The following is a 23,972-nucleotide window of genomic DNA, read 5'->3' as shown; positions in this document are numbered from 1 at the left end:
AGCGCTCATATTACTAATCATTAACATCTTCTAGCCTAGAAGTATAAAATATTCAATGTTTGTCCCCATATTTGATTCTTTACATATTTTTTTCCACCCATCCGGTTCGCCCGTGCCAGCGGCATGCTATGCAAATCAGTACGGGGGGCAGGGGGGATAATTAGCGGCCCCTCTGTTGTGTTTTGGGAAAAGAAACTCATAAATCAGTCTCAGCACCAAAGAGTAAAGCAATAAGGGGGAGATGTATCAAACCTTATTAACAGGACAAGTAGAGAAGTCACCCTTAGCAACCAATCAGCTTCTAGCTATTATTGAATAGAATGTGTTAGATAAATGACAGCTACATCTCCCCTATTTCTCACACAAGGAATATGGGGCTAATTCTTAGGTCCAAATAAGGGCTGATGTGCAGATCTATCTATCAGCCAACAACTAAACCCAGAACATACATGCCTACGCTCCCGGAATTCGCGGGAGGCTCACGATTTTATGGGTAACCCCCCGCACCCCCGGAAGGGCAGGCACTTTTCCCGCATTTTGCCCACTTCCTAGTGAAGTGGGCAGAATGGGGACAATTTCCGTTGGCAACCGCGGGTCCCCGTGTAGGGAGCGGGACTTAATGACGCGTATCTTCATGAATAGCGTCATTTACCCCTGCCCTCTATTTAAATTGACACCCATCGCGGCAATTTACTGCAAAGGGGGCGGGGCTTAATGACTCAAACCATCAGGCCCCGCCCCCTTTGCAACCCACCTGCTTCTCCTCCCCGGGAGAAAAAAAGGTAGGCAAGTATGATCCAGAATGACTGGCATGCTATCACAGCCAAAGATGAAGATCCCACAAATTCAATTGAAGGTAGCCTGTTTCAGTCTTGTTGGATGTCATCAGTGTAAGAATGTGTTACCAGAGGAGCAGGATCAAGTCATGGAGAGAGATAAAGTACCAACTAATCAGCTCCTGTCATTTTTCAAAAGCAGCCTGTAAAATCATAGTCACAAGCTAATTGGTTGCTACTTTATTTCTCCTCAAGCTTTGATAAATCTCCCGCACAAGGTGGCGCGTATCAAGCCTTGAATTGCCCAAAGCCACCAATCAGCTTCTATCTTTAATTTCATAGACTGTGGGCCTGATTCTCTACCGACCGCAACTACGATTACAGCCGATCGGGACTGTGATTGTAGTGACTAGGCAGACCCAGCGCAGAGTGATTGACAGGAAGTACCGTTTGTGGGTGGTGAAGGTGGGGTGGTCGGCCAAACGCAGGCGTGCCAGTGCGTTCGAACGCCAATGCATGGGCGTGCATAAATTATCCACTGCGATTCCCTACGCAGCCTAAGCTCTCACTGTGTGCGATGAGGTTAGCAATTCCTGAGTGAGGTCAGAGCTTGTGCAAGTGTGCGTGAGGCTGCGATGGTACTCACTGTTACTCATGGTTCCGCAGTGTTGCTGAGGATTACGGAAGTGTGTAAGGTAAAGTGGGCGTCCTTATGTAGTGCTGCAACGGCATAGCGATCGCAATGGATTAGCATACTATCGCAGTGAGACTGCGTGTGTAATCGCTATTGCAATCGCAGTTGCGATCGGTAGTGAAACAGGCCCTGTGTTAGATAAATGACAGAAGCTGATTGGAGACTTTGGGCAACTACGCCACTTTGGGTCATATTCAATTTGAGGCGAAAAGTCCAAGATCGGACTTTTTGCCATCATCGCCGTTTTTTGCAGGGATAAAGTATCGGGCGCGTGCCCGCTTATCCCCGTATTCAATTAGAATCCGGCGAAAACGGGACCAGGCGGAAAGGTTGGTCTCGTAAAGTCCTGTCAATTTAGGGGAAATTATCCTGTCACCCCCCAAAAGATGATCTGATATGGGGGATCACTATGGGTACCCCCGATTTGGCCTGCTGAAGGTAATCAGGGCTTTTAAACAGCCGCGGCAGGTGCATAAATGCGCCTGTGAAGAAGTGGTGAAGTATAGCATTTATCTTTTTTTTTGGGGGGGGGGGGAATAACTCGTCCCATCAAATTTGGGGTACATGAAAATGGGTGTAAGCGTATTTTTAATTCTCAAGTGATTTATTAAAAATTCTTCAAAAATGCACCTGCCGCTACCACCCGCATTCTAGAAAACACCTGCCGCATACATGGGGACCACCCTGAGGCTATTTCGCTAGTTTGTTCCCCCCAATTATTTTTTTTTGCCCCCAAAATGAAAGTAGCTTTTTTGGGGTGTCCTAAGGAATTTTTTTTTTTTTAACACAGATTACATTAAGGGGACATTCCAAAGTCTGCAGGCTATTTTTGTATTCTGCACCCCAAATCCCCAGTTCTGCACTTTTTTTTGTCACCTAAACAGTGGTGAAAACTTATCCCCATTTTTTTACAAAGACTTTTCGCACCTGCGAAGAGTCTTTGAAATCCTATATGGGGATGAGTGAAAATGGCGAAAATGACGTAATTGGCGATAAATTATCGCCGATAACGGACTTTTCGCTCCTAATTGAATACGGCCCTTTATCTCTCTCCAAGGCTTGATACATCTCCCCACAAAAAAGAAGGAGTTACGGATCCCACCCTTCAAAACCATCACAAATGAACAACACAATATTAGGCAGAATTGTTATTAAATACGTTTTTTGTGATATTTCTGTAACGTCTTTAATGCCTGACAAAACAGCACCCGGACTATTTTCTTTTGCAAATAGTCAATAAAACAGGAGTATAAGCTCCGCATTTGCACCCGGTTTACAGACGGTCATTTACTTTAAAGGTTTTCCACATAAACAGCGCACATATGTAAGAGGATGTGCATTGCGCAATCAGGGAGGAAAATGTTCCCATTTCAATGTTTGCACAATTCTGATGATGGGAACTTTAAAGTCTCTCAGGCTGGTGTAATCTGCTAAGTAGCGGTTTTAACGACTGTATCACTACCTAGGATATCCTAAATGACCTTCTCCATTATAGAGAATTACTACATTCATTACGCTCTGCTGAGCATTACAGACATTTGTCAGCAAAGGCTTCTCCAGCCAATAGACTGTGGAGGACTCTACTATAAATCGTCTGGGAGTCACCACTGGCCGCATCTTCTTCACCTTCTCCTATACTTGGGAACCTGCTCTTCCTCCTGCAGTATGAGGGTCCTGCCTGTCTGCTGTGTCCTGCTCGTCCTCCTGGTGGCAGCTGAACGAGTGGAAGGAGATGGGCAGTTTGTGAAGCTCTGCGGCAGAGAGTTCATCAGAGCTGTGATTTACACCTGCGGCGGATCCAGGTGGAGGCGGCTTTTGTCTGACAAACCCCAAGACATGACTGGTAAGTGTAGCCCAGCAGTGACTCAGCTAAGGGGGGAAGGATGCTAAGTATCAGCACATTGGATGCATGAACAGGGGGTGATTCAGAGGTGGACGCTTTTGTCGCAGCCATTGCTGCATCTTTATGCGTCCACTGGCTGCGTCACGTATCTGCCGAAGTGCGTACAAAGATGCATTGTCGGCGCACTATCAGACATTGCACCTGCCTATGGTAGGTGCAGAATGTCACAGTGACACATGGGCGTTGGTGTCAGTGCCCCGACAACCCCCCATCCCCAGTTGTAATCTTGAAATGCCCATTGAAATGGAATGAATCTCCATGTAATTTCGATCTGCACCTTTCAGTAGAAAACATCGGGATGAGTTTTCCTGCATCAGCGTGACAGGAGCTTTACATCACTACCCCTATGCTGCTTGGGGACCCTGCTCCTTCAACTGTATAACTATCAGTCTGTGACTTTCTGCTGCCTCCATTCCCCTCCTCACATAATATCACTGCCCCTGTCACATGCAGCCCTGTCCTCACTAACACATCACTCTTCTGCTGATATACTCTGTGCTGCTCAGGGACCCTGCTCCTTCAACTATATAACTATCAGTCTGTGGCTTCCTGCTGCCTCCATTCCCCTCCTCACATAATATCACTGCCCCTGTCACATGCAGCCCTGTTCTCACTAACACATCACTCATCTCCTGATATACTCTGTGCTGTTCAGGGACCCTACTCCTTCACTATATAGCTCTCAGTCTGTGGCTTCCTGCTGCCTCCATTCCCATCCTCACATCATGTCACTGCCCCTGTCACATGTAGACCTGTCTTCACTAACACATCACTAATCTCCTGATATACTCTGTGCTGCTGTGGGACACTGCTCCTTTCACTATATAACTATCAGGCTGTAGCGTCCTGCTGCCTCCATTCCCCTCCTCACATCATGTCACTGCCCGTCACATGCAGCCCTGTCCTCACTAACACATCACTCATCTCCTGATATACTCTGTGCTGCTTGGGGACCCTGCTCCTTCAACTGTATAACTATCAGTCTGTGACTTTCTGCTGCCTCCATTCCCCTCCTCACATAATATCACTGCCCCTGTCACATGCAGCCCTGTCCTCACTAACACATCACTCTTCTCCTGATATACTCTGTGCTGCTCAGGGACCCTGCTCCTTCAACTATATAACTATCAGTCTGTGGCTTCCTGCTGCCTCCATTCCCATCCTCACATCATGTCACTGCCCGTCACATGCAGCCCTGTTCTCACTAACACATCACTCATCTCCTGATATACTCTGTGCTGCTGGGGACCCTGCTCCTTCCACTATATAACTTTCAGTCTGTGGCTTCCTGCTGCCTCCATTCCCCTTCTCACATAATATCACTGCCCCTGTCACATGCAGCCCTGTTCTCACTAACACATCACTCATCTCCTGATATACTCTGTGCTGTTCAGGGACCCTACTCCTTCACTATATAGCTCTCAGTCTGTGGCTTCCTGCTGCCTCCATTCCCATCCTCACATCATGTCACTGCCCATGTCACATGTAGACCTGTCTTCACTAACACATCACTCATCTCCTGATATACTCTGTGCTGCTGTGGGACACTGCTCCTTTCACTATATAACTATCAGGCTGTAGCGTCCTGCTGCCTCCATTCCCCTCCTCACATAATATCACTGCCCCTGTCACATGCAGCCCTGTCCTCACTAACACATCACTCTTCTCCTGATATACTCTGTGCTGCTCAGGGACCCTGACCCTATAACTGGATCGTAGAGCTTACTGAAAATTGTACGATTACGATCTATTGTGTACAATGTGATACACATGTATGCATCTTATCGTATGATTGTAACGATCAATCGTACACCATTTGACCACATCGTATGGAGAATTTCAAGGGAAGAATTTTACGGGCAATTGTACAACACATCTTACCAACATAAAATCACACCGTGTATGGCCAGCATTAGTCTCTTGAGGCAGACAGCGGCATATGGTAAGGAAGGGGCCAGTAATAGAGTCAAACGCTGGTTCTATTATGCAGTAAACGGATGAGGCACAAAGATGAATAAAAAAACAAAACTTAAAGTAAGCCTGTCCACCTCGATCTACCAGACAATCCAAATTATTGGATACTTATAGGATAGCCAGTATTCCGTGTACTAACAATATGGGATAGCCAGTATTCGGTGCACTGACAATATGGGATAGCCAGTATTCTGTGCACTAACAATATGGTATGCCAGTATTCGGTGCACTAACAATATGGGATACCAGTATTCAGTGCACTGACAATATGGGATAGCCAGTATTCTGTGCACTAACAATATGGTATGCCAGTATTCGGTGCACTAACAATATGGGATACCAGTATTCGGTGCACTAACAATATGGGATAGCCAGTATTCGGTGCACTAACAATATGAGATAGCCGGTATTCTGTGCACTAGCGATATGGGATAGCCGGTATTCGGTGCACTGGCAATATGGGATAGCCGGTATTCGGTGCACTGGCAATATGGGATAGCCGGTATTCGGTGCACTGGCAATATGGGATAGCCGGTATTCGGTGCACTGGCAATATGGGATAGCCGGTATTCGGTGCACTGGCAATATGGGATAGCCGGTATTCGGTGCACTTGCAATATGGGATAGCCGGTATTCGGTGCACTAACAATATGGGATACCAGTATTCGATGCACTAACAATATGGGATAGCCAGTATTCGGTGCACTAACAATATGAGATAGCCGGTATTCGGTGCACTGGCAATATGGGATAGCCGGTATTCGGTGCACTGGCAATATGGGATAGCCGGTATTCGGTGCACTGGCAATATGAGATAGCCAGTATTCGGTGCACTGGCAATATGGGATAGCCGGTATTCGGTGCACTAGCTATATGGGATAGCCGGTATTCGGTGCACTAACAATATGGGATAGCCGGTATTCGATGCACTAACAATATGGGATAGCCAGTATTCAGTGCACTAACAGTATGGGATAGCCAGTATTCAGCGCACTAAGGGCCTGATTCAGAGCAGCTCGTAAGCGGCCGCTCGTTCGCTCTAAGCGATGTTCGCACAACGGCGCATGCGTATGGGTCGTAATGCGCATGCGCAAACCAGTCATTGCGGTCGGAAATTGTGCGCTCGCATAACAGCGAGGGGCTGCTAATTTGATTGACAGAATGTACCGTTTGTGGGTGGTAACAGGGGAAGGTGCTTGAAAGCGGGGGAGTGGAGATCCGAACGCAGGCGTGCCTAACAGTCAAAAGGGCGTTTAATGGGAGTGCATAATTAGTAAAGGAGCGTTATCGACCACGTCACTTGGTTGTCTTTTAGCCTGAACTGCTCGCAGTGATAGCGGTAAGAAAAACCTACCACAAGCACTGCGAGCAGTTCAGATGCCTTTCGATGTACCCGATTAATCTAATAAATACCGGAGGTGACGTGTGATGCGAACGGCAAAGGGGCGTCTTTACAAAATAGCAAGCGCATTTTTCGTTCGCTCGCTCAGACATAGAGGCGTCAACAAACTGCAAAGAGCGAGCGCTCAATTTAAATAGCCGGCCCCTTTTTTGGAACGACCGTCCGCAAATAGCGTCCGGCTCTGAATCAGGCCCTAAGTTTATACAGGTAAAAGGCTTCTATTTCAGGATGATTTTCCTGATTTCTCTCCAGGAAGTGAGACAGACAGGAGGCTGCCCCACCCTGCTATTATTATTGCCTCATCGCTGTATCCTGTTACCTGGCTGCGAGACCCTACGTCCATAACTGGCCAAAATGGGGATACCCCAGGGTTGTCCATCAACGATTCTATCGCCCATGGTCAATGGTTTCTTTCTGTTGGTGAGAAGACATTGATGGTTCACTTCTGCGCATGCGAAGACTGGCCGCCAGCCACCATCATACAACTGTGGTCCCCCATCGATGGTAAAACTAGTCACCATTCGTCAGCAAACTATTGAAGGTTTTCAACCATTTCTGGTCAATGGCCTTCCCTAGACCACTTACATTCCTTAATTTACTCCTTGTAACAGTTTCTATATGAGCCAAAAGCAAAGCTAGCACTATGGCCCTCATTCAGAGCCGTATGAGGGCAGGGCTCCATGAAAATGGAGCGTCCTCCTGGACGCTCGTATAGCTGTGGGTCACCACCCACAGGCTATACGAGCGTGCATTGTGATGTCCGCGATGGTCGTGACCATCGCGACCATCGAAATTGCGTGCCGGAGCCTGCGGTTGAGGTTTTCAACCGCAAGCTCCGGAGTGATTTTGGCTCTATCAGAGCCAAAATCACTCCCACTGACATCACTAGTGATGTCAGTGGGCCGGCTTTTGACGGGAGGCGTTCCCGTGGGAACGCCCCCGTCAGGGAGGCACGCCCCCGGCACGCCCACCAAAGGGGGCGTGCTGTCAATCAACATTGACAGCACGCCCCCTTTGATCGGACACAACGAGCGAAGGACTTTCCTTCGCTCGTCGCGTCTGGCGCATGCGCACGACGGAGCTCCCTCCATCGTGCGCATGCTCAGTCCATAACATCGACCCACTTGCGAGCGGACAGCCGCTCGCGAGTGGGTCTGAATCAGGCCCTATGTTCCATAAAATATCGCCGTTCTCTCTATACTGCCATAAGGGAGGGGATTGTATAACACGATGTGTGGGCTTTGTATTCTGGGTGTGGATTGTGAATGGTTTACATTAAGAAGTTAGACAGTCAATAGGTCGACAGGGTTAAAAGGTCGACATTGAAATGATAGACATTTTTTGTTATTTTAGCCTATCCTAACAATCATGAAAAACCATGCATTAACTTTTCTTTGTGTCGACTATTTGAATGTCGACCTTTTAACCCTGTTACCCTGCTGGTGTCAACCTATTGACTGTCTAACTTCTTCATGTAGACCTACCATCCTGATACCCTGCATTCTACAGGGGCCAACCAGCAGCAGTAAGTATTGATCAGTCCAGTACAAGTTAATAACAATAATAGTTATTTACAGTATATAGCATTATTCTTGGAATAGAACTGGTTGTTACAGGTTTTGGTTCTTTTACACAAGGTTAGAAAATAATTCCTTAGTGATGGGGATGGACATCGACGATACATCTATCGGAAAGATCGATCGTCATGTCCGATACAGGGCGGTTTTTGAATCAATCTTGGAGGCATGATGTATCAAATAGGACCGGTCCAAAACTCACAATGCTGGCAGCAATGTCCGTACCTGTTCCTCTGCGTGTTTTGCTTCACTGGGCATGCGTGATCTTTTTTTTTTTTTTTAGTGCGCATGCTCGGCGTTCTCTAACTGCCATGCGTGATAATAATATCAGTCCCGGAAAAGGTCGATCTTATTTTCATGTTTTGTTACTGGATGAAGTGCCTGGTTCAGTAAGGATCGCTATTGCGATTACGCACGCAGATGGCCGATTGTTGTGTTCTGTACAAGCATCGCAGTGCGCAAAAGCTTCACTGCGATCATGCAGACCCATCGCAGAGTGATTGACAGGAAGTGAGCGTTTGGGGGTGGTGACAGGGGGGTGGTCGGCGAAATGCAGGCGTGTCAGTGCATTTGAACGCCGTTACAGGGGCATGCATAATTTAGCCACTGCGATGCCATACCCAGCTTGAGATATTATGACTGCGTGCGCCGAGGTTAGCAATTTCAGAGTAAGGTCAGGGCTGCTGGAATTCTGCATGAGGGGCCGATGGTACTCGATGTTACCGATGTTTACGGAGGTTTGCAAAGGTATTACGGACGTGAGATAGCGTTAGTGGGAGGCATTGCGATTGCAATCATTAGCATGTTATCGCAGCAGACCTGCGTGCGATTACGGAGCTGCAATCGCAATAGCGTTCCTTACTGAATCAGGCAATAGATGGATATGGGTCTGCAGATCGGCCATCCCTACCCTTATGTGTCCTACGAATGTCGCGTTTCCTAGGACGATGACTTTACCAATATCTCTATTTCCTACAGACAGGGAAAGCTTCTTTGCCGGGCACACTGCAGATGAGGATCTGACAGGACCACTGGAATATCAGGTGCAGAAAATCAACTCACAGAACTACGAGGACCAGCAGCCGGTGGGGTCTTTGGAAGACTTTTGGGGTACGCAGAAAAATTCTGTTCAGGAGCGACGGGACCTGAATGAATTGCTAACCACAGCCTGCTGTAAATCCGGATGCAAGAAAAAGGACCTGAGTTCACTTTGTTAGGTGCAATATTACACTGTTATGGTGTCTATAGTCTGCATTCCCGGTCACGTGACATTACAGTACATTTGCAATTCCCGCTCATGTGACATCACATTTGTAATTCCTGGTCACATGACATTACATTTGCAATGCCCGGTCATGTGACACAACTATTCTAATTCCTGGCCATCTGACATAACTAATCTAATGACATAATATTCCTACAGACAGATCTCTCGTTACAATTCTTCTGTTTTATGAAACTGCTTAAACCTGATTTGTAAATTCTCCCGGCCTCAGGTTATAGCTGTGTACTGACAACTAATAAAGATTATATTCGCTGGATACATTATTTGGCAGACTCATGTATAATTCAGCACTGACGCAATGTAACGATATTAAAGGCACAGGTAGGATTTAATGCAGGGAAACAAAGAAGGCGAGGAGAAGCAACCATCTTTTTAAACCTCTAGAATGTCCCGCTCAGTCTCTCCCCCTGGATAGGAAGGAGAGAAAATGCACGCAGCTCTAAAATAAAAAGTTTTTCTGAAGAAATGGTCATGACAATAGGTAGTTGGATGTACTGTACAGGAACGTGCACTATACCTAATACTATTCATGCGGTATGACTGGTAGGTATACTCAATTACCAGTTATTACATAAGTATATAATTGTGTGTTAGGTAACGGATGAATGGAAACATTTTCCAGATTTTTACCAACTCATCACAAGTATAATTTCCAAGCAAGCGGAGGTGCACTATATTCTGCAGATATCACTTTATTGCGGTTAGGCTGTTTCAGGTCTGTAAACATAATAAATACATTAGCTAAGGCCTTGGCCACAGGACATGTCCACAAAACTCTCTCTCTCTCTAGTCAGTGAATTATTAGCTGGCGTCAGAAATCCCAGCACAAGACCATATAATGTCATCCTTACAGCCAACAGAACCGATGCCTGGACATACAGCATAGCACACAATCCTGTAATGATGAATACCACCCAGACATCGCTCATCCCCAATCACGCCTCCTCCCCAGCAGAACTGAAGGGGTCTCATGTCTGGGAGTGTCGACAGCGGGAGAGTGGGGTCGGGGGGGATTGGTTGATAACTTCCCAGTGATGTTTCACCATTCTGGACGTTATTCAAAGAGAAGTTACTGGCAAAAGTACCAGCGGGGGATGACTCAGAACTCTGTAGGTCCTGGGCATAGGAATTCCTTGGTTCTACTAGAGATTGTTTCATGAACGGTGATTAAATGAAGCCATTATTTTTATCTATACGACAGCAAAGTACTTTTTGATTTAAAACTAGAATAGAAGTTAAAGGTAATAGCTTGGAAGCAATTACAAACTCTCACTGCAATTATCTCCAATGCAGTTATCTGTTAACTATGGCTGGTTATTTCCGCTGACAGCAGTTCTTTCACACAGTTTTACAGCACATCGATGGCTACAGTACCATAGACCGGTGGTTCCAAACTCGGACCCTAACAGTCCAGGTTTTAAGGATATCCACGCTTGAGCACAGGTGACCTAATCAATACCTCAGTCCATTTGATTTACCCACATGTGCTCAACCATGGCTATCTTTAAAACCTGGACTGTTAGGGTGCCTTCAGGACAGAGTTTGGGTACCCCTATACTAGCCTGATAGATGATTCTAACGGAACATGTATTTATGACGTATATAGCTAAACCAATACTTGGCTTCAAAAATTATTTCAAACACATCATTTGTTACCCTTCCTCTAGAACACAGGTTCTCAAACTCGGTCCTCAGGACCCCAAACAGTGCATGTTTTCCAGGTCTCCTCACAATATCACAAGGGAAATAATTAGCTCCATCTGTGGATCTTTTAAAATGTGTCAGTGAGTAATGACTACACCTGTGCAGCTGCTGGGTGACCTGGAAAACGTGTACTTTGTGGGGTCCCGAGGACCGAGTTTGAGAACCACTGCTCTAGAACGTTACAAAATAAATATTCTTGTACACAGACAGCATTCAGAAGGGGCAGCCCCGGGCACCATCTCCAGTAATGCTTGTGCTGGTGTTTAGTCTTGAATTTGAAACATGATCTAATTTAGAGGCAGGCACCCTGTGGGTCTCCGGTCGCTGTAGAACTACAAGTCTAAGGACTCCCGGGCAGGGGATCCTGGGACAGAGATACACAACGGCCGGAGAGCCGCAGGACCTGGCCGCAATAGGCTACTCATAATAAACAGCATAGACATTAGCCAGGGCACAGAGGGAGCTATTCTTGAAGGTGTAGGAGGAGAAGGTGTCGTTTGCAGGGTCCCAGATACAGCGGCTCCCCACTCGCATGCTCTGATCGTTCAGCTGCCCGATGTAGATCAGCACAATGATCTTGTACCTCGGGATCATCAAGTCCTTCACTCTGGCTTTAATAACCTGTAAAGTGGACACAAAGGCAAAGGCTGGATGCAAGAGAGAATATTTCAGGCATTTTAGTTGCAAAGTTAAAACCCAGGGTGGGACGTAAGTAGGGAAAGGCGTACATTATGGGAGTATAGCTCCCATTGCTCCGCTAGTAGGGGGAATAAGTATAGTAATTACCTATGTTTGATTATAATGTTTAGCAGTGTAATCCATGCCGCCTGCCTCTTGCCTTCGTGTCACCCCTAATTTACTGGAGCACTGTACACCTCTCCTGCCGAGTGATTGGTGGATGCAAACTCCCAGCTCAACCAATCACGCAGCGAGGAGGATGAAGACAAAGGATTCCCCCCTCCCTGCAGCGTAAGAGGTCAATTGCAACAGCGTAGGAATGCCAGCAGCGGCACACCAAACCGCCCCTAAATCTCATACTTGTGTTCGCAGCCCCCATAGGGCTCTGGTCTTACTGTAATTGTGGCATACGCATGCACTGGATCGCGGGCTTAGCCCACAACTGAATCAGCCCTTAAAAGGCAGCCGGATGGATCAGCTCCAGCAACTGTCCCAGGCGGGATGTAGTCAGGGAGCCGGTGGTCGAAATGCCGACCGCCGGCTTCCCGACAGCGAAATCCCGGCAGGGGACTAATGATAGGCGTCTAAATACCGACGCCTATCATAAGCCCCACGCCGAAATCCCGACGCCAAGCATACCGGACGTAGGTAAGCCGGGCGTCGGGAGCTCATAGCCACAGGGAGGGGGAGGGGGGTTAGGTTTAGGGACTCCGGGTCAGGCACCCCCCCGGGAGGGTTAGGCTAGTGAAAGGGGGGGTTAGCGGCAAGCACCACCGGGGGGGAGGTTAGGTTCAGGCACCCCTCCCCTCTGGAGGGTTAGGTTTAGGGTGCGGGGAGGGGGGGTTAGGTTTAGACACCCCTGGGGAGAGGTTAGGGTTAGGCACCCCTAAGGGTTAGGGATGGGGGGGAGGGAGGGTTAGGGGGCTTATCACCTCAGTCGGGATCTTCATGTGCCAGCCTTCCGGCGTCGGTATTTCATCTGCCGGGCTTGGGTCCGGCGGTAATTCATACCAATTCCGTCGCAGGCTAGTAAGCCATCTAAGCTAGCTTGTTAGTAGTGTATGGTGGCACATACATCACAGTAATACAAGTGGAGTAAGTATTTAATATAGGCAAATGTAACAGGTACATTGTATGAACACAATGGAATCTTGCAATCAGACAGGGACACATATAACATGCGCCACGGGAAGATGGCACCAATCGTACACAAATCCTAAGCGTCCGTTACTAATGGGGCAGCCTATACATAGAGTTCGATGCTTTATATTCTGATCAGTGGCATTTTGGCAAATGAGGCATCTCAAAGCGCAAGATTTTGTGTGTGCCTCATCCCCTCAGTGCCGACACAGCGCCACTTCTACGTACTATATTTCCAGCGGCCTGGCGTCATATTTTTGAAGAGATTGCCAGAAAAATGGGTCCGGACCTTAACCCAGGTGCACAGGGGCACCCATTCATCCGTTATTGTTATGCCCCGGCGTCTAATAATGATTAGCTACATATATTGTTGACGAAACCTTAGTACGTCATCCTTACACCAGGATCAGGTACGTTGGTTTACTATATACGCTAATATACTTTCATGTATTGGACGGTTGCATCTACAGATATGGCCACTTGCGTCTTTGTTGCTTATGCGGCAAATTGCACCACGTATGGCGTGAGTTGCGCGCTCGAGAACGGGTACGCGCACTACGTATGCACCCGCGATCCATAGGATTGCATGGTGCGAACGCAGCACGCGGCATGGCGTACCGTGGCGCACACAGCCACGCATGGCGCGATGCTTGCGCACATTTGCAGTGCAAGCAGCAAGGATGTAAGAGGACACATCTGTATGGGTCTGATTCTATGTCACAGGCAGCAGCCAGCGCCTTTTGGCGGTCGCCCAACTGCGACTTTATGCAAATGCCGCTGCAAACGCCATCCCTTGTGTACATCCGTGCACCCGAATGTGCAAAGGACTGAAACTACCACTTTTGGCGCCCGGACGCGCTGTAATACCGATTGGTGCCTCCTTATACGTCACCATCCATCACACCATCGAAACTTGCGCTAGCTCTTTTATTTTCCGTCTGGCCGCGACCTCCGATGCTTGCAGCTGTGCGTCTGTGAGCGCAGCCACTTGGATTGACATGCACGCGACACTCCCATAACACGCCCGCTGAACAGTCCATATTCGTGCGCACTACTAGACTCCGTTCAGGAAGAACGCGTGCGCCGTAGGAGTTTTCAGAACTTTTCGCGTAGTTGCAAATAGTCGCTCAACTACGTGAAAATTGGCGTCACGTGCAGCTCAGAATCAGGCCCTAAGAAGCTCCATGATAATTATCTATACTTGTGTGCGACTTTCACAGTGTTATCTTCCCCAACCATTCTAGGACATAGCCGGCAAAATAAACACTCTTACCCATAATCACCCGCATCCCCTACGACCCTTTTACGCTCATCTCGCCCACAGGCCACTCAATCAGTCTTAAATGCTAAAGGTCCCCATACACGGTGCGATTTTTTTACATGATTTCGCCGTTTTCGATCGTTTGGAACAACCAATTGTGTGAAAAGTCCCGTTAGTGGGGATGATCACGATGCCGATGCGCGGCCCCTCGCAGTCATACATCATCGTCACTGATCAATTGAACCTGCAGAAAGATTTCGACCTATCGTTCATCATTTGACACACATCGTTCCGTGTGTGCGCACGATGAACGATGCGATGGACGATTTGTCGTCACTGATCCTGGCCACTCCCCTCCGCTACTTTTAAATGTTCCAGCAGGTGCATCGTGAGGTTGTTTGCTGACAAACGATTTGCAGTCAGTAACGACCCATCTATATCGTTTGTACAATCGTTCCGCGTGCGGGCACAATATCGTACGACCGGGAGAGTTCAGGAATTCAAGGGAAATCGCAAACCAGATTGGATCGATTGCACATCGCACCGTGTGTGGGGGCCATAAGCCCCTCCAGAACTATAACATGGGGAGCATTTAGAAGGAAAGCTGATCCCCCCCCCCTGTACTTTGCATTATTATTATAAGCCATCTTTCACCATAGCACCTACAATCTGCAATACAGTTATTTAACATGGAGGCAGATCTGCAGGGAAAACATTTAGGTGTTCAACGGGCTCGATCCAATCAGGAGCGAAGGGGGCGTGTTGCCGATGTAACGGCGTACAATCCACGCACCTCGCGGCCCGATCTCGCCCTGGACTCGTACATTTTTACTTTCAGCCCTATGGGACTTTCTTGCGCAGTGAGGGACTTGCTCCTGATTTGATCGAAATTATTGACGTAAGCGGACAGGCAGCTAAATATATAAGGTTAAAAAAATAATCTCTCTGGGGTAAATGGGAGTAACGGCACATTGAAACCAATGTCACGTTCTACCTCAGAGATGGTCTTCGTCATCTGTCTGCATAAATCCGCCTCGTACTTCTCCTCCTGGAGATAACTTGTGAGAACGTCCTTCAAAATATTATTGACCGTGGCCACAGGGAAACGCCGCGATGGACCTGCGCAAGAACATGGTTTTCCATTATTGATCATATCTTGCCATATAGGATATAAACAGTACAAAAAAAAGTGTAAACTATTAAAAGTCAAGAAAGTATAGCAATAAAACATGGAGTAGATTCAAATGTGGAATAACTAGTGATATTTATAATTGGAATTCTGCCTAAAATCTCCAGCTGATAACTCAAAAAAACACTCTGTCCCATTTGACAGAATAACTGGCGGTCTACATCAAACACGAAAGCAAATTGTGGACTAAATAACCGGTTTCCATGGTTACAGATGGAAGATCAGGATTCAGAACATAGCCGTCACCGTCACATAGCAGCAACAGTGTGTTGGGTTTTTTTTTTTCATCAACAGGGGATTTCAGGCAGAAGACCAATTTCAAGTATCGGGAGTTATTCCAGTAAGCTGTAGTACTCAATAAGGCTTTTTATTATTTAACAGCAGTTATAAAAGGATTTACAATTTAAATCCAAGATTTTATTTTATTTTTTAAGATATATGCTTGCAATATTAGCGATACTCTATTATTAGTGAGACCAAAAGTACCTAATCTATATACTTTACAGTTACACGCTGTGTAGTTTTTTTATTTTTTTATTTAATGGTTGCAACATTTTAAATAAATACATCTGAAAAAGCTATCTTTGTAAAGCAAGGTTTATATTCTTGACCGAAAAAAACACCTTTCTTATGACCAATTTATAGTAGAGAGAAAGGTTTTGCTTGAATATGGTGATACATTGTCGCTAATCTGAAACATTTTACTTCCTTCCACCAACTTTTTGATTTGGAAGAAGTTCACTTAAAAAAAAACCCCCAACAAACCGTATCATGATGCAGGGTTGGACTGGCCAACAGGGGTACAGGGGAAATCCGCGGTGGGTCCCATTTCCTGAGGGCCCCACCCTCTCCTCTCTGAGTCAGTCATTTTGTGGAGCAGGATCATGGATGAACTTGGGTGCCTAGTTTTTTTTCCTATGGAAACTACACCAATATTAGCCCTTCTGCCAATCAAAGTGAGCGGTCTGGACACACCCCTTCGCCCCTCCTTTATAAAGGGACCCTGTTATTTGCATGTACTCTCGATTAGTTGGCCAAGTATCGCTGTGATGGCTGGCCACACCCCCTGTGGTGGCTTCCAATACCTTGGGCCTCTACCCCTGCCTTCCCTGGTGGGCCCTTTGTGCCCATGTCTGACATTAACCATTTAAAATTTCATCCCGCTTTATTTGTCAATATTTGCGGATGACAGCTGCTTCCTGCACATCACCATGTTCAACATATCACAGCCCAAGTTACAGACAATGATGAATCAATGTCGGACGCGGTCATCAAGTCGGACATGGTCATCAAGTCGGACATTTTTGGGTGAGATCATCACATATGTACGTGGTTTGCGTGAACTGGGCCGTGGCTTGGGGCGCTTTTCGAGGGCATGTGCGGTCAAGTATAAAAATTAAGAGATAAATAATTATCAGTATATATAGGTTGGGTCAGTAACGAATAATGTATGTAGAGCAGCACTTATGGTGATTATGCAATAAATCAACTGTAAAATTTGGGAAAAAGTTAAGTGAACTTTCATAAAATGTTATTTTAGCTCATTTATATATATTTTTTAACCCATATGTGACCAATTCATCTTAGTACATTTACGCTGTTTCAATATGTTCCAGGCTCAAGGGATATACACGTCACAGCAATCCTTTCTCATTTACTGTATGTTACAGTTCTATATGATAATAAAAAACACTACGCTGAATTCAGCACAGTCCCCATAACGTACAATACCTAATTGGTAGGTGTTATCCAACTGCACCGCTGGACGGGGAATGTCATCGTGGTGTCCTGGCTCATCAATGTAGGACACTGTACTCATAGAGCTATCAGGGAAATGAAAGAACGTTACTTTATAAGAACAGCCAATCAGGTTAGAGTAGCAGGGCAGACTTGACACAGAGTTTCTCAGAAATATGGCAGTGTCCAGCAAACTACTTTCCGAGTTCAACATGGCTTCCTTTTGGCTATCGCTACAACTTTTTTGGCAGTTTCTGTTTATGCTTAAATCCTGCGTACAGCCTCTCCATCCACTAGTAATCGGTGAGATCACTGGTGAACTACATAGTCAGGTATGTGAGAGGCACTGTTACATAGGCAGCATTATCATTATACTGGTTCAGGACGGGAAACATACCTCATTTCCACAGTCGGCTATCAGGACAAGGTGGGACAGTGTCAGTGGCACCATGCCGAAGCATTTAAAATGCAAGTTAGAGGTATTTTAATGGTGTTAGAATGGATATAAACCTGATCCAGGTATGAAACATAGGGCCTGATTCTGAGGTGAGAGTAAAGCAATAAAGAGCAAGTAAATTTGCACCTGGATAGAGCACATAGCAATGCCAGGGGTGTAAATACATTATGTTTGCATACAGGGTAAGTACTGGCTGCTTTTGCATTGTAGCCCACAGTGCTAGGCTGCTTTATTATTACACTGCAATTTAGATATGTGAGCTTGGTGCAAAGTAACTTGTTTGTTTTTGCTTTACTCCCCGCTCAGAACCATGCACCATACTGCTCTCATCTCTCTGATAGATGACAGTTGGAGGAAGCTTCCATGATGCCCTCTCTTAGGCCCCGAATATAATGGCCTGCGATTAGTGGGCACCGGCGACATACTGCTCTCATCTCTCTGAAAGATGACAGTTGGAGGAAGCTGCCATGATGCTCTCTCTTTTAGGCCCCGAATGTAATGGCGTGCGATTAGTGGGCACCGGCGACATACTGCTCTCATCTCTCTGATAGATGACAGTTGGAGGAAGCGGCCATGATGCCCTCTCTTAGGCCCCGAATGTAATGGCGTGCAATTAGTGGGCACCGGCGACATACTGCTCTCATCTCTCTGAAAGATGACAGTTGGAGGAAGCTTCCATGATGCTCTCTCTCAGGCCCCGAATGTAATGGCCTGCGATTAGTGGGCACCGGCGACATACTGCTCCCATCTCTCTGAAAGATGACAGTTGAGGGAAGCTGCCATGATGCTCTCTCTCAGGCCCCGAATGTAATGGCCTGTGATTAGTGGGCACAGGTAACATACTGCTCTCATCTCTCTGAAAGATGACAGTTGGAGGAAGCTGCCATGATGCCCTCTCTTAGGCCCCGAATGTAATGGCGTGCGATTAGTGGGCACCGGCGACATAGTGTTCTCATCTCTCTGAAAGATGACAGCTGGAGGAATCTTCCATGATGCCCTCTCTTAGGCCCCAAATGTAATGGCGTGCAATTAGTGGGCACCGGCGACATACTGCTCTCATCTCTCTGAAAGATGACAGTTGGAGGAAGCTTCCATGATGCTCTCTCTCAGGCCCCGAATGTAATGGCCTGCGATTAGTGGGCACCGGCGACATACTGCTCCCATCTCTCTGAAAGATGACAGTTGAGGGAAGCTGCCACGATGCCCTCTCTTAGGTCCCGAATAGAATGGCCTACGATTAGTGGGCACCGGCGACATACTGCTCTCATCTCTCTGATAGATGACAGTTGGAGGAAGCTTCCATGATGCCCTCTCTTAGGCCCCGAATGTAATGGCGTGCGATTAGTGGGCACCGGCGACATACTGCTCTCATCTCTCTGAAAGATGACAGTTGAGGGAAGCTGCCACGATGCCCTCTCTTAGGTCCCGAATATAATGGCCTGTGATTAGTGGGCACAGGTGACATACTGCTCTCATCTCTCTGAAAGATGACAGTTGGAGGAAGCTGCCATGATGCCCTCTCTTAGGCCCCAAATGTAATGGCGTGCGATTAGTGGGCACCGGCGACATAGTGTTCTCATCTCTCTGAAAGATGACAGTTGGTGGAAGCTTCCATGATGCCCTCTCTTAGGCCCCGAATGTAATGGCCTGCAATTAGTGGTCACCGGCGACATACTGCTCTCATCTCTCTGAAAGATGACAGTTGGAGGAATCTTCCATGATGCTCTCTCTCAGGCCCCGAATGTAATGGCCTGCGATTAGTGGGCACAGGTGACAAACTGCTCTCATCTCTCTTGGCCAAAAAAAAAAAAATATATATATATATATAATTAATGCCCCCCATCCAGCTCACACAGTGACTCACACTCCTCTCTCGTGGGGCGAGAGAGAAGTGACGGTGGTTTCTTCACCATGAAATTCGAGCTGATGGACGTGAGCGAGTCCCTATGGAAGACATGTAGAATCCAGCGGATGGCGGGCTGGAGAAGGGTGGGTGGGCGGGCTGGAGAAGGGTGGGTGGGCGGGCTTCAACAGCGGGTGGTCCGGCCAGGGGCGCGGCTGGAATCGGGCTGCGCAGCGTGACTTCTGACATCACATATGCTGTGCACGGCCACGTAGCTGCATTGCCGGTGACAGTAGTCATGTTATGAAAGATGTAACGTACGTAACACACATCTGGGTACAGGGATTATGACAGACAAGAATTGGAACAAATGTATAATCATTTATAATTTACCCCCTAGCAGGCCTGCACTCCTCCCCCCCTATGCATTTATATGACAGACAGACATACTCTTTGGAGTCTCTGGGCTTGCTGAAGCTGTCTCGCGGTTTGATTTCATGGCTGCTTAGAGACGAAACGCTCCCTCTTTTCTTCAGCAGGCGAGCTGCCTTATCTTTCGCGGCGTCAGACATTCCTAGAAATCTTAAGGTAACGTCGGGAGATATCTGGAAAACATGAGCTGCAGATTGCAAAACACAATATTATAAATTGCCAGGTGCCAGAGAAGATGTCTGGGGTTATCAGAAGGTGGGATACGGGGTTACCCCCAGCATTGAGAAGGATTAGGAAGAGGCTTTGCCATATTGTGAGGAGACTTCTCTATAAGAGGAAATCCTGTATCATACAGGCTACATGCCGACAGAACCTGGTACAGCTGGACAGATTACACAGAGATATCAGGACGACCATACCTGCATTGGGTTCAGTATATCATGTCAACATTCAAAATGTTGACACGAGGATGTCGACACTGATGAAATGTCATCATATTTAGAATGCAGACAATGTGTTTGCAAGGTAAATTTATCCCTAACGACAACATTCTGTCCATGTCGCCACTTTCCAGGTGTCGCCACTCATTATGTCAACATTTTTTATCATGGCGAAATCATAACTATAGACATTTTGGTGGCGACATTAGGAATGTCAGCACTGACAAACTGACTGCATACTCCCGCATTTCTTGTTCCTATGGTATGCAGTCGGGAAGCCGGCGGACCTAATCCCGACAGCCGGCTTCCTGACTGCTTAATCCCGGCGAGGGTCTAAATCTAGACGCCTGTCATTTTACTGACGCCGGGAGACCGGCGCCTGGCATCCCGATCGAAGGTTTAGGGTTCCCGGGGGAGACTTAGGGTTAGGCACCCCCCCGGGAGATTATGGTTAGGCTAGGGGGAGGGAGGGTTAGGGTTAGGCACCCCCAGGGGAGACTTAGGGTTAGGCACCCCCCCGGGAGATTATGGTTAGGCTAGGGGGAGGGAGGGTTAGGGTTAGGCACCCCCGGGGGGGACTTAGGGTTAGGCACCTCCCCGGGGGACTTGGGTTTAGGCGGCGGGGAAGGGGGGGTTAGGGTTAGGCACTGGGGGGGGGAGGTTAGGGTTAGGCACCCCTAAGGGAGGGTTAGGGTTAGGGGGTAGAATTAGGTTAGACAATACTTACCTTGGACGATCGGGATTTCCTCCTCTGCCGGGATGCCGCTGTCGGGATTCCAACCGCCGGGCATGGGTCCGGCGGTAAATCATACCGATTCCGTTCCTATATATCTGTGACTTAACACTGTAACTTTCTACTTGCTTTAAACTACAAGTCCCAGCATTCACTGCAAGGTTTGTCGGCATCCATAATTTTTCAATCAATAAAGTTTTAACAGGCGTCTACATTCTGCGCAAGGTTCCGTGGCGAGCGCCTGAGTGCACAGCTGGATATTACAGTAAGTTAAACATACTTCATTTTTGCTCGCAGATCTCTCGGGTGCGCGGAAAACTAAGCAACGTTTCTTACCGGTAGCATCTCCCACGGAGTGTTACCACGCTAGGTTCCCACGGGGCGCTGCGCTGAGTTGATTCGCCCCCTCATGTGTACACATCACTTGGACACAGCTACTGTGATGTCTAAACCCCAAATCACTATTAAGCCACTTGTGCCTCAGTGATGTCACTAGTTCCTGGTGAACCGAAAAGGCTGCAATATCGGGAATATTACAACCAATGACGGCCTCCTGCTGGGGCACAAGAGCAAGTCTACAGCACATCCAAAGCAGGAGAGACGGATTCACTGTGACACTGGCCCGACAGGACTGTCCCGCTGCCCTAAGGCAGTGTGACACCTAAGAAGCCTGTCTCTTAGCTACCCAACAGGCGAGACATGCCACACTATACCTTTAACTCCTTCACTGCAGCCTCCACACTAAATGCATTACCTGATGCCTAGCAATGGAAAGGCAGGACGGACATTTCCAAAACTACTCCACTTACATCATGGCTTTAGCCAGAGTTAGGACGGATACATAATCGCTTTACATACCTATGTACCATTATTTATAACTAATCGCACTGTATATGCTGTATTTTGTACAAGACCTCAGTTACCTGATAATTAAACATATTAATGTTCATGGACTCCAGCTGTACAGAACTGTAAATAATAAATAAATAAAAAACAACAACTTTACAGTGATTTTGCAAAATGGAGTTAAAAAGTTCCATTTAGTAAAATGTATATAAACTTAGGGTCAGCCCCTGATAAAGGTGATTCTGGCTCACGGAAATGGCTATCGGGTATAATATCCCATACTTCATTGTACATTCTCAGCTGTTCTCCTAATATATGGATTATTAGACTTTTTGGGCTTATGCTGTATCTATGGTTGCTGGCTTCCTGGTGGTCCTGAGGTGATCTGAGCACTAATCTGTCATCCAAGGCTCGCGTCTGTGACTGCGAACTACTGTACATCACATTTCTGTAACACCATGATTAAATATAAAGATATGTGTGCCGTAACCTTATTGCTAGAGAGGTCTCTATAGCAGGGCTGATTGTACCCCTTCTAGTATGTATACACCCAAGCTACTGTGCCCCAATCCGCCCACTTTAAGGGCCCCCATACACGGTGCTATATGCACCTTGCGATGCAGCAGCCGACATATCGGGCGGTCCACACACACGGAGCGATCCGGTGGCCGACCGCCCAATATGCCGGCACCCCACTCCCCGGTATGCAGTTGGGAAGCCGGCGGACCAAATCCCGACTGCTTAATCCCGGAGAGGGCTAAATGACAGGTGTCTAAACCTAGACGCCTGTCATTTTACCGACGCCGGGAGACCGGCGCCCGGCATCCCGATCGAAGGGACGCCGGGCGCGGATAGCTGCAGGGTGGCGGGATGGGGGTGGGCTGGAGGGGGAGGGTTAGTTTTAGGGCTCCCAGGGGTGGACTTAGGGTTAGGCACCCCCCTGGGAGGTTAGGGTTAGGCTAGAAGGAGGGAGGGTTAGGCACCCCCGGGGGGGGACTTAGGGTTAGGCACACCCCTGGGAGGTTAGGGTTAGGCTAGGAGGAGGGATGGTTAGGCACCCCCGGGGGGGGACTTAGGTTTAGGCGGCGGGGAAGGGGGGGGTTAGGTTTAGGCACTGGGGGGAAGGTTAGGGTTAGGCACCCCTGAGGGAGGGTTAGGGATAGGGGAGGGAATTAGGTTAGTTTATACTTACCTTAGGGACGATCAGGATTTTCGCCCATGTCGGGCAGCCGCTGTCGGGATTCCAACCGCCGGACGCAACATACCGATTCCCCCTCCCCCTTCCGCATAGCGCTGCATGGGATCGTTCCTCGATCCCCCAGATCAATTGAACAAGCAGAAAGATCTGGAGGCGCGACAGACGAGCCCATGGGAAGCGCGCAGCGGACGATATCATGCCCACACACGGAACGATATAGCGGCAATATCGTTCAAAACCGTCGGAATTGGCCGCTATATCGCTCCGTGTGTGGACATTAAGTCAAGAAGTCTACAACTTCACACATGGTATATTTACACAATGTTACCTGTTATCAACATACAGTATGTTATGGTACAGCATAGCCTTCCTGAATAATTACACCTCTAGATAATATGCATGCATTTGACAAGGCTGATGCTGGTTACTATACATTACACAGTTATATTACAGCACTACAAGTAATCACACAGCATGACAAATGAACTGTGTACACACAATAGACAAGGCTGTATACATAACACTTAGTTATATTACAGCACTACATGTAATCACACAACATGACAGATGCATTGTACACAGCAGAGACATTTTAGGGACAGTTTGCAGTTTACCTCCAGCAGCTGCAGGGATCCAGGTCAGCGTTCTGTTGCCACCAGCAACCAAAGCCGCACAGGAGAGGGGGGCGGCGCTTCCTTCCACA

General features: G+C 47.5%; 2 protein-coding genes across 4 annotated transcripts; one reads left to right on the top strand and one right to left on the bottom strand.

The window, feature by feature from the left end:
* The first annotated feature begins 2,970 nt into the window (after positions 1-2,970).
* On the top strand, positions 2,971-9,859 carry INSL5 (insulin like 5). Its single transcript, XM_088442375.1, has 2 exons — positions 2,971-3,313; positions 9,305-9,859. Exons 1-2 carry the CDS (start codon positions 3,136-3,138, stop codon positions 9,541-9,543), a joined length of 417 nt encoding a protein of 138 aa, XP_088298501.1. The 5' UTR covers positions 2,971-3,135; the 3' UTR covers positions 9,544-9,859.
* Positions 9,860-9,939: 80 nt separating this feature from the next.
* Positions 9,940-23,972, bottom strand: DYNLT5 (dynein light chain Tctex-type family member 5). 3 transcript variants are annotated; one of them, XM_088442386.1, is made up of 5 exons: positions 23,884-23,972; positions 20,071-20,225; positions 17,315-17,406; positions 15,389-15,513; positions 9,940-11,936 (listed from the first exon to the last, which is right to left on the bottom strand). In XM_088442386.1, the coding sequence occupies exons 2-5, from the start codon at positions 20,190-20,192 to the stop codon at positions 11,733-11,735; spliced, it is 543 nt and encodes a 180-aa protein (XP_088298512.1). In that variant the 5' UTR covers positions 20,193-20,225; positions 23,884-23,972; the 3' UTR covers positions 9,940-11,732. The 3 variants fall into 3 exon arrangements, with proteins under 3 accessions (XP_088298512.1, XP_088298511.1, XP_088298513.1); XM_088442385.1 differs by having other exon boundaries at positions 20,071-20,239; positions 23,884-23,959; XM_088442387.1 differs by lacking the exons at positions 20,071-20,225; positions 23,884-23,972 and adding an exon at positions 19,688-19,751.

The sequence above is a fragment of the Taudactylus pleione genome, unplaced genomic scaffold, assembly GCF_031769625.1.
Source record: "Taudactylus pleione unplaced genomic scaffold, aTauple2 ptg000310l, whole genome shotgun sequence".
NCBI lineage: Eukaryota > Metazoa > Chordata > Amphibia > Anura > Myobatrachidae > Taudactylus > Taudactylus pleione.
This window is presented reverse-complemented; position numbering and strand designations above follow the sequence as displayed.